General features: G+C 40.7%; 1 protein-coding gene across 1 annotated transcript; it reads right to left on the bottom strand.

Moving 5' to 3' along the window:
- Window positions 1–14,542: 14,542 nt before the first annotated feature.
- Window positions 14,543–14,794, bottom strand: LOC120108018 (calmodulin-binding protein 25-like). Its single transcript, XM_039121536.1, has one exon. The coding sequence runs from the start codon at window positions 14,792–14,794 to the stop codon at window positions 14,543–14,545; it is 252 nt and encodes an 83-aa protein (XP_038977464.1).
- Window positions 14,795–15,039: the final 245 nt, after the last annotated feature.

The following is a 15,039-nucleotide window of genomic DNA, read 5'->3' as shown; positions in this document are numbered from 1 at the left end:
ACATTGCACGAGTCGACTCCGAGACTCCGCGACCATCGACAGACAGAAAATCATGTTACTGCCTCTGAGATTCGAGTCGACTCCCAGACAGCTCGAGTCGACTCCAAGACAAGCTTCACGTCAAAAGGCAGAAGACCAACTTTCGGAAACTGAGAGCCGAGTCGACTCCAAGGAAGTTCGAGTCGACTCCAAGACTGGATGAGCCAAAAGACAGAGGATCGGAAGTTCGGGCTCTGAGATTCGAGTCGACTCCAAGGACAGTCGAGTCGACTCGAGTGGACAAAATTCAAAATTGGATCCACGGACTTCTGTGGATGAGCCGACTCCAAAATTGCCAGGTCAGCTCCAGAAGTTGGCGAGTCGACTCCGGGTCAAGACGAGTCGACTCCCAGTCGTGACGGCAACTTTAATTCAAATTTGGAACAGTTGCCGAGTCGACTCCAGAAAAGCTTGAGTCGACTCCCGCTACAGCCGAGTCGACTCCTGATCGCGCGAGTCGACTCCAACCCACCAACGGTCATATTGTCAGGCTGCGCAGAGTGTGCAGAACGGACAGAAAAAGCAGTGTAACGGCTAGTTTCCGTGGGGGTTGGCTTAAATAGCCACAGAAGACTGTAGCAAGGCAGAGAACAACCATTCCACTCCAAGCATTCAAGCTTTCAAGCTCTGCAACGTGCTCTTCAACGAAAAAGGGGAAGATCAGCATTTACTGCAACCAACTACATCTTCCCAGTAATTAAAGCCTCCTCCTCCTGCATTCAAGTCGACTACTCATTCGAGAGGAGATCGGAGTTCAAGAAGCCATTCCTCTACTTCAGCTTAAAAGCGTTTGAGGGCTTCTAGACTCCTCTTTTGATTATATTGTTTTACATCTGCTTTTGAGAAGCTTATTTTCCTTTCTTTCTATAACTTGTATTTACTTGGTTCAATCGGGGGATTGAATCAAGGGGACTAAGGTTGGTTGGTGAGCCAAGTTAAAAACCAACGTGTGTAAGGGTTTGATTGTGAGCCCGGAAAAACAATCGGGGTTGGTTCTAGTCGGTGAGCCTGGAAAAACCGACCGAGTTCGTTGTGAGCTCGTAAAACAACAAGTTTGGTTGTGAGCTTGCAAAACAACCGGCTGTAATCCAAGGGGGTTATAGTGAATTCCCAAGAGAGACTTGGGGAGTGGACGTAGGAGCAAGGGGTAGCTCCGAACCACTATAAAACTCTGTGTTTGCATTGGATTGTCTCTTCTCTTCTTCCTCTCACATCACTCACAGCACTTAGCATTAATTAAATAACTTGCAATAGTTTTTAATTAATCATCCATAACGTTTTAATTATCCAAATTAAGTTAAAACCCAATTCACCCCCCCCCCCTCTTGGGTTGTCTATCTGGGCAACACTATACATTTATATTCTCAAAAAAAATGGTTGAAAGATATTTTTAGCCATTAGATAGGGTGAAAGAGTCATTGGGAGGTCAGAACGGCCATTCTAATTTATAGAAAAACTAGTCGTTACTGTTCTCAGGCGTAGATGGATCGACTTAACTTCTTCAGGGGTCGACTCATGATCTTTAGAATTCGACTCATGATCTCAGGGGTCAAAGGTCACAAAAGGTATAAAATTGGGTTCAATTAATATAGCCATAGGATTCATATGGTGAGGAAGCAAGGATCCATTCACTCATCTCTACTTATCGATCGACAAAGCAAATATAGTATGAAATACATACTACAATAGAGCTCTCTTTTCCAAAAAGAGTGTAAGTCTAATCTCTCGCCATACAAATCTTACTCTAGTAACATAAGAACCTAACTTGAGTTCTCTATTTGTTCGCCGCTTAAAGTGCCAAATTAAGATCTCGCATTCAGCTATCTACAGGCTAGATGAATTTTGGGACTATTCATTTTAGTCAACAAAAGAAATGTCCTCATCATGGCTCCAACCAAGAGACATGCACGAACATGTGTCTCATATTTGCTTTGTATGCAAGCACTAAAGACGATCACTTGTGCGAGTAAGCTAATCAATGCCTGTTGAGATATCTTTATCATGGGCCCAATTGCATATCGAGTGTGTGCTAATTTACCAAATAATATCATGCCATAATAATGAAATAAAACATCATGTGCATTAATCATAAAATAATATCTCAATATATATTACATTATGAAATAATTAATTAAAACAAACACAATTATAATCTATGCAGTCCTTGTGCCCTAACTTGAGCCAAATGTATATCTCTTGTTATAGGTTTTGTCTGGGGATCAGCTATCATACAACTCATAGATCTGTGTTCCAAGTTTACTTCATTTTTGTGCCACAATATCTCGAATGAAGTTAATTAATTCCTGTGTTTGATTATTCGATGATATTTGGGGTCCTTTTCATGGGCATTGCCAATGCTGCCATGATATCATAATGAATCTTAACAAGCACTAAAGCCTATGCAAAAATTCATAAGTGCTAAAGGAACCTCCTTAACCAAACAATTTCTTGGACCGCTGCTAAATATGCAATGAATTTAGCCTCCATGGTGGACAATGCTATACATGATTGCTTCTTGCTACTGCAAGTATCAGCATCATCATTAAGTAAGAACACATATCCTATTGTCGATTTGCACTCCTCTGGGTCACTACTCCAGTCAGCATTACTATATCCGACTAAGTGCAAACCCGACCCCTAATAGCAAAGCATGTAGTGTGTTGTCCCTTTTACATACCTAAGTAGCCTCTTGACCACTTTCCAATGAGCATATCCAAGGGTTCTATTGGAGCTTATTGACCTGTCTAACTGCAAAATAAATGTTGGGTTGAGTATACGTCATAACATACACCAGACTACCAACAGTACTTTCAAAGGATACTCGAGCTATCTTTTCCATTTCTTCTGGCGTCATGGGATACATTTCTTGGCCCAACATTTCACCTTTCATAACGAGTGTATATGGGCTTGTATTTGGAAATGTTCAAGGTTCTTCTCAATGTAAGTATTTGGCACTAAACCTGATGAAGTTCCTTTATCTAGCAGGTAAAGGAACTTCATCTTGATTCTCTACTAGGCTATTAGGAGCACCTATGTTTGGATCCTCCATCTTATAGAGATCTACTTCCCTAATTACCACTCCTCTCTTTGGGAAATCCTCCTCTAAGAAATCCACATCCCGTGAACATACAACCCTTAAAGCACTTAGGGTATCAAACAAAGATGCATTTCTTCTCTTGGGCCTAACTTTCTATGACTATGAGAAGTGTTGTGAGCATAAACTATCGATCCCAAGGGCATAATTTGCCTAGGTCAGGCTTTCTACCATTCCATAACTTATATAGGGTGGAAAGTACTGATTTAGAGGGCATACGATTAAGAATATAAGCAGTATACGATTAAGAATATAAGCAACATACAATAATGTGTCCCCCCAAAATGAGATAAGCAGGTTGGTTTGCATCATCATTGACCTCACCATGTCTAACAATGTACAATTCCTCCTTTTAGCAGCACCATTATTGTGATGTGGCTGAAATCGTTAATTTTCTAAGAATTCTTTTTTAATCATAAAGCTTTTTAAATTGCTGAGAAAGATACTCACAACAACAATTAGCTCTAAGAGTTAATATTCTTGTCTAATGGATTCTTAACCTCTTTCATATGTCGTCTAAATCAATCCAATACTTATGACTAATGGAAGATTAAATAGACATGACTATAGCGTGAAAAGTCATCTATGAATGTGATGAAATGGGATGCCTCTTGTCTAGCCCTCATATTCATTGGGCCAAAGATGTCTAAGTAAATTAACTCTAAAGGATTAGATGCCCTTATAGTTGTACCAAATGATTTTCTAGTTGACTTCCCAGCTAAATAATCACATGTTGGTAGGAAAACTTTGGTAAGATTATCTGAAAGGCCTTCTCTAACTAAATTAGCCATCCTATCTTGCCCAATATGGCCTAAACTAGCATACCATCTAACATAACCAATAGCAGCATTATCACTAGACATCAATAGAGAATATGAACTTTGATTAAAACCAGATGGTCAATGTCCTACCATAAAGTCATCTAAAACAAAACCAGAACCATAATACATAGTACCCAAATACATATAAACATACTCAAACTCAAAAATAAACTTAAATCCCAAGCTAAGCATGGTATTTATAAGGAAGAGATTCCACCAAGTTTCTGGAGCATGTAGAACATCAGGAAGAAATAGCGTGCAACAACCAAGCATGTCCAGCTTGTAGGTACCAACCCTGACATCTCTTTTACTAGATCCATTTCCCATGACAAGTTTTCAACTTCTAGTAGGAATCTAGTGCTACTCCATGAACCCAACTCAGTCCCTTGCTACATGTTCTATTGATCCCGTATGTACAATCCACGTAGGGAGAGATTGAGTAATTAATACTTGACTGCATAGCAAACACTATAGCAAAAATGGGTTTTCCCAACTCTTAGCTGCCGACGCAAAAAAGGAGTGTCTGCAATTTGGTCACCGTGCTAAAATTTACCGACGCTTTTTAGTGGCATCGAGTGGAATCCAGATTAGATAATGCTTATGAGTGTTGTCGGAATCCTATAAAAAATTACGCTTATAAGCATCGTTACAGATCAAGCTTTGGCCTCTGACACCAAAGTTGACTATGGAAATGGGGAGCCTGGGACTAAGACGACGCTTATAAGCATCGTCGAAGACCATTTTCCCTCCACCCAAATAAGATATAGGTCGTCCTACTGCCATTTGGTGCCCTAAAGCACAACCCAGCTGCTGCCAGAGAGGAGAAGCGGCGAGTTGAAGTCAGTCGGTCGGTCCCTGTCTACAATGATGACGAGGTCCAGGTCGTACGTGGCACCCACAAGGAATAGGAGGGCAAGGTCGTACAGGTCTACCGCAAGAAGTGGGTCATCCACATCGAGCGTATCACCAGTGAGAAGGTGAATGGATCCACCCAGCTCCTCCAAAGTACAGCCAGCTCCTCTGCGGTGATGCGCTAGGCGGACCAAATCGGCCGCCTCGGTGCTTCTTGGGCCACCGCAAACCATGTCGGATCCGGCCCGGTCATTCTTGGAGGAGGTCCCGCCCTCCCCCCTTTAGACACAAAGGGTCGTCGCCTGTGTTGGCCTCCAATCCGGCCGGCACAATGGCTCTGCGATCCGCCAAGTGTCGTCCAACAAGTGTTTGAAGAAATGCCCACACAGTAGCCCGGTCACACCATACATCTCCCTAACTTAGGATTCTTAGTGTTTGTTGTCTTTGTTATTGTATGTTCTGCAGCTTCGGTGATTGGGAGGACTTTTGAGGGTTTCACTTTTTTCTTCCTATTTTGATCTAGATAAATCTCATGTTTTAGTGCCTTATAGATTATCTCAGAAAATGTGGTTTGGGCATTGGCTTCAGACAAGAATGTGCTTCTATCATATTAATCCTAAAATCGGCTTGATGAGATTGCATTGATAGTGTTCTCTCCGTTTTTAAAGTTAATGCTATGTTTTTTTTCTTTTTTTATCATCCTTGTGGAAGAGGGGATTTTCTGATGTTCTGAAAATTTATTTATTTTGATAAATTTTGATTTTATAGCTACTCTACTGACAGTTAGCGACGCTAACCGCCGACGCTAAAAAGCATCGCTAAAAACCGACGCTGAAGTGTGCCTTCTTTCCATAATTGAAAGAGACCATTTAGCCTTGTGTTTTCTTCCACCATGCGCCCCTCTTGCGCTTGGACTTCACCCTCCTGGGCACATCCCCAGCAGATCCCTCATCAACAACATCTCTTTTGCGCTTGTTGCTGGATGCAACATGAGCTTGATTCCACCACATAAGCGTAACCCTCAAGCTGTGCGGCCCCACGGTGCTCATCCTCCAGCTCAAGATGACGCGCCAGATCATCGAGTGTCTCGATGTTCTCATTATATATGTATGATGCGCATCCTCATATCATCCGAGGAATTGGAAGGGGAATGGCGGATTACTTGGATTTGCTGTTCGTCGGTCAAGACATTTCCAGCTGCCCTAAGATCGTGAATCATAGATAACATAATCCATAGATGCTGTTTCATAGTGTTCCATAAATAATTAATCCATGCCAATTAAATGGAATTAAATCCAGGAAATAATTATGCATGCCAATTATACCGTAATATGCTTATGAAAACATCGAACCATGCTTGCATGGTCATCATAATTAAGCATCAGAAAATATTTGGAGCTTAATATGAGATTATCAAAACATAATTTCATAAACGTGTAAATATAATATGGCTGCTAATCCGGCAATTTTCGAACTTTTCTTTCCCACCCTCCCATAAAGGACTTTCAAATTTATCCATGCACCTCTGTCCATTAATTATCCACTCTTCGTCTGGCCCAAAAGGCACTAAAAATGGGCCATCCTGGTGCGCACCACGCCCTCCTACTTGGCGCAAAAAAGAACAATTTTGATTAAATCTTAAAAGATAATCAAAAATTAAATAAAATTTAAACATTGTTCAAAAAAATAAACTTTGCCATATAGACGAATTCTTTGTAAAAAATAAAGCATCGTGCTGAAAACCACTTTTAAAAACCATCTCTTTCTCTTAATAGTGATGGTTGTACTCATGTCAAATTAGTGTGAGTAGCCGGTGGAGCATAAAAAAAAAAACAACCTCTTCAACCACTGCAGGCGCCCTATGCGAAATCAGGCGCGCGTGGGCCTCCAAGCCTCGGATTGGCACGTTCCAGCGCCGCAGCGTGCATGTGACGGGTCGTGTCAGGCATTTGGTGCCGCACGCGGGATGCATGGCGACACGTCGCTGTGGCACGCCGGCAAGGCGCGTCCAGGTCGTGTGCCACCCTGTACGTGTCCGCATGTCATAGCAACATGACCGTTGGACTCATCTCAATGGGGCCGTCGGCGATCGGCAGTGGGAGGAAAGTGGTGTGTGCGTCACATGCCCCTCTAGGTAGGACTGGGAATTGTTTTTGAGATACTCTCAATTAGCCACAATTAACCCACACAACCAAATTATGCAAATTAAGTACCAATCAAAATCTTATCAAGAGTAAAATCTTTGGTACTGATTTCGTAAAAATAAAATGCTAGTATGAGAGAGAAAATGGTAGTTACAAGTCACGAAATAGATTTGCAGTTTTCTCTCAAACTACGCAACCATTTATGCTCAAAGCTTCCGGTGCACAACATACATGAATTTCATGGCCTCAAAAAAAGCTTACAAAAAGTTGCCATGAAAGACTATTGGACATGGTAAAAGTGCCATGTTCATGTACATAGGCTTGAATTCACGACCTCCATGGATGTCATATATCAAAATGAACCCCTAGTGCATTTCGGGCGATAAGAATAACCATATATAGCAGGCTCTAATACTAATGAGAAAACTAAAAATTCCAAAACAAAAATTACATAAACGAAACTATAACTTGTATACCTTCAAGTAAGCCCAAATGGATCTTAGACTAGTTGTTTTAACATCTTCTAGAATGAAAGTGCGCTATGAAATCCGTACTAGAAGAGTAAAGATAATGGTTCCACAACACAAAAGCCTTCAACTATGGTGAGAGCTTTTTCGTTGCGTCATGCGTGTTTCTACATGTTTTTCTTCTTCTTATGTGTTGTTACAAAAGACTCGCTTTATAGGGGAAAACTAACTGGTTTTTCAGCCTCGCAGGCCCATCATAGATAGAGTGGATAACTCCCACTCTCTCATCCCATATATCTTATTTCTCTAACTAGGTCGGATCCACTAATGGGAGACCCGATTTGGATCCAAATCCAGCAGATATTGAGGCTGCTGGGGAAAGAAACATGGGTTGTTAGTATCTCTGGCTTGGCTAAGGGTTGCAAATTAATTGTCCTAATTCACCCATTAGTAATTGGTATTTCATTGTTTGGACTAGTATGTCCATGTCACACTATTATTTTACTATAATATTCTCCTACAGCATACTTTGTGTATCTTATATGATGCACCGGTGAGACTGATTTAGATAACCCAACAGTGAAAAAGAATTGGATATATTGACCCAAAAGTGAATTTTGTGAACTCTTCTAACCGGTCAATGGATTTGATAAATGAGTTGATTCAAGATGAATGTTACCATATATCAATAGAAGTTAAAATAATTAATGGTCATCATACATTATAGACGCCAATATAATGATTTTAGAAACCCCCATTATGTTTGATATATTTATGGTGGAAAATTAAATAACAATCATTATTTAGCCGTTAATATTCTATTACAATGGACATTCTTTCACTACAAGAAAATACACTTTCGGCGACCATTTTCGGTGACTAAATGAATAGTGGTCGCTGCAAATAAGGCTATTTGCGACCAACATTCTTGTTAGTTACTGAATAATTATCCTACACCGACTAAATGTATATTTGGTCGCGAAAAATCAAAACCAAATTGGCGGAGTGGAGATAAAACGTTTGGCGACTAAAGTTTGGCCGCTGAAACTAAGGCTATCTGCGACCAACATTCTTGTTAGTTACTGAATAATTGTCCTACACCAACTAAATGCATATTTGGTCGCGGAAAATAATACCAAGTTGGCAGGGCTGGAGGTAAAACTTTTGGCGACTAAATTTTGGTCCTTAAAGGTTCACCTCCAACGACTAAAAAAAAATTAGTCGAGGAAAACTTTTACGAATGGCGCCTTTTTTCGATGAAAAAAATTAGGCAAAAAGTTTGAGTTTTTTAGTGACCAAACTTTTGGTAGTGGAAGGTTTCCATAAAACCGAACGATGTTGTACTAGCCCCTGTAAGATGCTAATTTCTAAGTTCAAAAAAAAAACCTGCTTATTTTCAAACGGTGTCGTTTAACACCTTAATTCACTTAGGCATATCCTCGTCTCTTCGGCTGAATCTCAATCCCATAACTTTTCTACATACTTAAATTCTTTTTTATTTTTATTATTATAATATAATTTTAAAAGCTTGAGCTCGGTGCTTGACTCCTTGTCAAATAAATATACTAATCGACAGGATACGCGGCATGCGGACGTGGGAACGGGAATCCGCTTAGAAATATATAAAATTCTTGGACATCCTACGGGCATGATCGAAAATCCGCTTAGAAATAAATTTGCATGCATCCTTGTTAGTTACTGAATGATTGTCCTACACCAACATGAAACTAAGTGTGCCCGCTGTCCCGCCCAAATTCCTTCGATAATCCAAATTCCAATCGCTCTCCAGAAAACCTAAATTTCTTCTTCTCATTTTCAAATCTCATGGTGCGAGTCATGACCCATTTGCATCCCTACTACTACTTTCCTACAATGGGATTGGATTTTGGAAGAAGGTCTGGAATTTTTTTTTGTCCTCGTGAGTGGGGAGCTGGCAGACATCAAGTTCCGTCCAATTAGTCTTATAGATAAAAAAATAGTTTGATATGAAATTTGGCTTGTAGACCGACTTACTTAGTCCATCGGCGATTCTAAGTATTTCCCTATCAGCCCAGTCCCGATTAAATTTGGGCGTCGTCCTGATTGGAGAGTTAGGGCTTGTGGCATCGCAGCTCCCCCTTCTTGTCTCCCCTCTCCTCTCCTCCGCCTCCGCCCTCTCCTCTCCAGCTCCCCCTTGCCGACCCTTCTGCCTCCCCGTCGATGGCGAGCACGGCTACATCACGCCCCCCGATCGGCCTCGCGGCTACATCACCCTGTCAACGCCCCCTCCTTCTTGCTCATCGGCTAGGGTTTTCAGAACCCACAACTGATTCTTCCCGGAGCGAGGTAAACCCTAACCCCGTTTCCTTTTACCCCATGATAACAAAATAAAAGAAAAGAAGAAGAGGAAGAGGAAGGGGGAAGGAACCTACCTAGGGTCTCCGCCTGTGGATCCAGCGCCGCGCTTGATCGCTGCCGTGGCCGTAGTTGTCGATAGCCGTGCTAGGATTCTTCCTTCCATCCTCTGAGGGGCTCTTTTCCTTCCCTTGCTGCGGGTAGGCAAGGCAGAGAGGGTTCTTCCTCCCCCCTCTGCTGAGGCCGCGAATTGGTCGTAGGTGGAGCCGCCGCGATGAGGTCCGGAATCATTTCAACACTCATTCCGGGATTGTTTCCACCTGTATTGTTGTCTTTTAGATTTTCCTCTTTAAGCATGAAAACCACATTTTGATCACACAGCCCCCTAAGTGTTTGCCCGTTCCCCTATTTATAAACTCAGGAGGCCATGGTTCTTATAATGACCAAACTCTAATTATTTTTCAATAATTAAAATCCTGATGATAACCAAAGCCTACATTGTAGTCAGTCCATGATACTTGGTTATTCGATAATCACACTGAATCACCGCTAAGTAATACTAATTGTGATTATTCAGCAGATGCCAACTTAAATTTCAAAATTATTTATTAATTACAATACTACTCTAAATACTATATATCTTTTATGGGAATTTGAAATCCATGAATCAGACAGAATGTATGATTTACCTTTGAGTCGGGAAGCAACACTTCCATTGGACATATTAGGATACGCTCCAAGTTTCTCGGTAGCAGTCATACAGAATCCATACAATCTGAGGAGGTTTCTGTGCACTGCCAAGCTTATCATCTCCACTTCAGTCTGAAACTGGATCTCTCCACCCGCAGCATTTCCATCCTTGAGCCTTTTTACCGCTACTAAAGTTCCATCAGGGAGCTGACCTTTGTAGACATTTCCGAAGCCACCTTTTCCTAGAATGTTTTTGCTACCGAAGTCATCTGTTGCAATCTGGAGCTCCCTGAACTGAAACCTCTTTAAGTTTCCCAGGCAAACTTCAGTAGCATGTGGGTCTGAAGAAACAAAAAGATGGAGAATTTAAGCCAAAGAACTAACAATGTTGAGCTCAGTCATCCATATTTGGTGCCGTGATTGATAATCTTAAGAAAGGACTTGTAGGTTTTCAACCTATCTTTATTACTTTACTAACCATCAACATCGAAAAGGATCTGTCAGTTAATATCCCATGTCCTATGCATTTAAGAGTTCAAGTAAATCCAATGATACAGGAATTCATAAAAGAAAAGGATCAATTAACTGTTGTTATACAATAGTCCAAAAGTGGATCAATATCGAGAGTATGTTTTTTTAACTTGCTTATTAAGGTTCAGCTATTGTATATTTAGTTGTTTTAGTCTTATATGTTACTTATACATTACGGAATGTCGAATAGGGAACACAAGAACTACATACAAGTTGAGAGTGAAGTTGACATCACAAACAGACAACGTAAAGAATTTTCCAAGTGGTTCAAAGATCGCGTAAGCAAAATTAATTAACATGTAGGCACCTTGAGTTATCCTTGTATTTGAAAGTGAAGTAATATATTGTCACTTTTTTGTTATAGATGACTCAACTTCGAAACCAGCGATCACCGGAAGCTACTGATGAATTATGGTCATTGGCCAACGGTCCTTGTCCGATAGTCAACATATATTCAGGGTGCTTTTGTAACAGTGTCCGATTCCATCATGATGGGGCCACGTATTCAACTAGTGGTACAAATACTCGTTGGTATGTATTCTCATTTATATTACGTAGGTTATTTAGAGATTTTGACCAAATTAAGCGAAATATTATTGTGAACTTATACTTGAATTTTAGTTTATTATTTTTCACATGTGGTTATTGATTGTGTATTCTTTTTTACTTTCTCAGATATATGGTGGAGTTATGAGCACGTGAAATCTAGTTTCTGATACATGGATAGCTTTTGTTCAGATGATCATGGTGGAGTTGTCTACAAGCATAATCCAGTTTTTGGTATAAGAATATTTTTGTCTACATGATGGTTGTTTGGATGAATAGCAAGATCGGATATTTTGGGATTTTTAATTTACATTTTGATGTGTTTGGTGATGATTATCACCTTAACATATGGTATGGATGAAACATTGTGATGTATGGGTAATAGGTATGCTTGACTTTAGACTTATAGATGATATTTATAATGAATGATTATGGATTCTCCAACATTGTGTATACTTCTATTTGGATGAGCAAATGTATTGTGTAATATAGATATTGGATAGGCTGTGTTGGTTATACAGGATTTGGAACGAGCCCAAAAATAAATATTAAGCTTATAATTTGAATTGTTAATTAAATACAGGTTAATACTTTCTGCCACCGAAAAATGTTTATTGCCAATGTATTCCAATACATTCTACGACCAAACTATTGGTGGGGGAAGATAGACATTCAGTGACCATTTTTTTGGTAGCGGAAGACAAACCTTCCACGACCAACTATTTGGTCGGCGTTGAAATTAGCGACACCAGATTTGGTCGCTGATAATTTTCTTCAGCAATCAAACGTTGGTCGTTGTTTGTGTACCTTAGGTGACCACACAATATTGGTCGCCAAAACCTTTCAGTGACTAAGGTTCGGCGACGAAGGGTATGCTAGTCGCGAAAAAGTTTCGACGACCAAATATGGTTATTTGGCGACTAGAATCTTAGTAGCTGAATATGTATTTTCTTGTAGTGTTTCAAATGTTCGCCCGTTCATCTAAATATAATATTTTTTATCTTAAATGTCTATGTCAAATGATAACAATATGATAATATAATTATTTTGAATAATTCATTTGATTGTGACAAGCGACTTTTGTTATGTATGTAATTTTTGTTATATGTGTATTTGGTAAATAATGTATATATAATTTTTAAAAAAATAATATTTTTTTTAAAAAAATAACTCTAACTATGCTTTAAGCGTCAGCAATACCAAAATTTTCGATGCTTATAAGCGTCAGTAAAAAAAATTTCTACACTCATATTGCCGACACTTTTGCGACGCTTTAGAAAGTATCGGCAATAAAATAATCGACGCCGGTATATGCATTAAAAAACGTCGAAAAAAATAATTTTTTTTTGTAGTGGCCGTTTTTGTCCATTCAATAAGCAGTTGCTTAAGCAAATAGCATCATTGTTTTACTCTTAACCAATTATTTCATTGGAACAGCGAATAACAGCCATTTGCGATTTATTTTAAATATTTTTTATATTGCATAATCTTGATAAAATATTCGACCATGCAGCGGAGTGGTCGGAGTATTTATATTTTTTATCGCTACAGCATTGTTCCATGCAAAGCTATCACGCTAATTTCTTTCGAACAAATGAACAAATATTACATCATCCCTACGAAAGCATTGTGTTGGAAGCATGCTTGGCTGCAATCAATCGGTTGACGGCAACCGTGCACAGGCGTGAAAGTCCCGAGGATGTAACGTTATTCTACTGACTCTGGAAGTCAACTAATTCGTAGAGCGCTGGAGTGCTATTTGGTTAACAACAACAACCACTCTGTCCGCTTCTGGGGATCTGGTATGGTGACTGGCATCACAGTAGAATTGGATTACATCAGAGGCCGTTGAATTAATTGTACACGCATACTATCTTGACTTGCACTAGTCCTGCCTAAGCTCTGGACTTCATGAATGGAGTTGGTGTCTCTTGCAGAGCACTTGGTTGCCTCGCCAGTCCCCAGGACCAGAACAGAAAAGAAAAGAAAAAGAAAAAAAAAATCTCCTGTTTGGCCTAGAAAATCAGAAGAGAACAAGGCTCTGATACATGAAGGATAGAATAGCCGCCCATATGAAACTGGGTCATGCATGCAGTCAGTGCAAAAAAGTTTTTAGAATATATATTATGCTTGAATCCGCATTCAAACGACAAGCCTGAGTTTGGCTCTCACAAGTCGGAAGATTGTAAGCAGCATCAATTTTGTACGCAAAGGAAAAGAGAAGAAATCTTGCTGATGAATTCTGGGATCAGATTGATGGCTTTAGAGCATCATATAATATAACACCAACGATCAAAGCTTCCAACTTTTTATGTTTGCGTGATTGAAGAAAGCATATCCTTCGATCGACAAGTATTCATAATCGTTTTGCAATGATGGACACAAGAAATTTAACTTTACAGACAGCTCACATAAAGGTATGCAATAATTATATGAATTAAGAGCAATTTGTGGGAACAAATCAACCGGAGCTGAGGTTTATTTTATGATCTAGGATCACATATCTGGCACTCCCCATCATTAACATTGATGAACAGTCAAAACTACAACAGCATGGATTTCAGAACAATTACTTCCATTTTGTGATTACTTCCATGGCTGAAATGGTGCTGCTCATAACAGTGCTCTCAGTTATGTTATCTTCTACCTACATACAATTTTGGAAAGCTTTATTCTCCCTTTTCAATCAAAAAGCACCGTTAAAGTTGACATGAGCCATTCATCAAGTTTCAGAAGATCTCCGCATTATCTCCATGAAAAGGACGCTGACCGTCCATAATATTCTCAGCAGATAATCACTATATACGGTCAACATCTTATATTAAACTATCGTAAAAGGAAATTTAAAAAACAACATTAATATAGCAAATAAAAAAAGAAAAATACGACAAAGTCCCAACTCGGCCCCACCACATGTACATCACATGGGAAATCGTGCGCTGTACAAATCACATCCATCGGATCCGTATCAGACGTCTGATGAAAAAAGTAAGGCAAGGAAAATATATATAATTTTCTCCGTTGTCAGATCACGCTCCACGACTCCAGAGTGGGGAAGCTTGCTAAGGGGTCGAAGTCGAACGCCGGGGCCTCGACCGCCGCCGGCCCGAACGACAAGCCGTGGGCCGCAGCGGCGTGTCCTACCAAACCGGCCCGGTCGAGCAAGAAGGCGGACGTGTCGAGCGTCGGCAGGCAGCTCTGCGGCTCAGGCTTCAGCACCGGCTCGACCGGCAGGCCGGCGTCGCCGAGCTGGATCCCGGTCACCTGCTGGACCATCTGGCGGAAGTTGGCCGGGTCGGCGTTGATGTAGGTCGTCGAAGTTCGCTTCGACGACGCGCGGGACTTCCTCTTGGAGACCTTCGAGCAGGGGGAGCAGGGGATCGGATTCCGGCGGCGAGTGGAACCGGAATCGATATCGGCGGCGGCGAGGTGGCGGAGGAGGGAGGAAGAGGCGGCGGCGGAGAGGGTTTCGGGGGAGGAGGAGGAGGGGAGGTTGGGGGCGGGGGAGTCGTCAGAGAGGG

Source organism: Phoenix dactylifera, unplaced genomic scaffold (assembly GCF_009389715.1).
Source record: "Phoenix dactylifera cultivar Barhee BC4 unplaced genomic scaffold, palm_55x_up_171113_PBpolish2nd_filt_p 001125F, whole genome shotgun sequence".
In the NCBI taxonomy this organism is placed as follows: domain Eukaryota; kingdom Viridiplantae; phylum Streptophyta; class Magnoliopsida; order Arecales; family Arecaceae; genus Phoenix; species Phoenix dactylifera.
The sequence above is the reverse complement of the archived record's forward strand: the minus strand, read 5'-3'. Positions and strand labels throughout refer to the sequence as shown.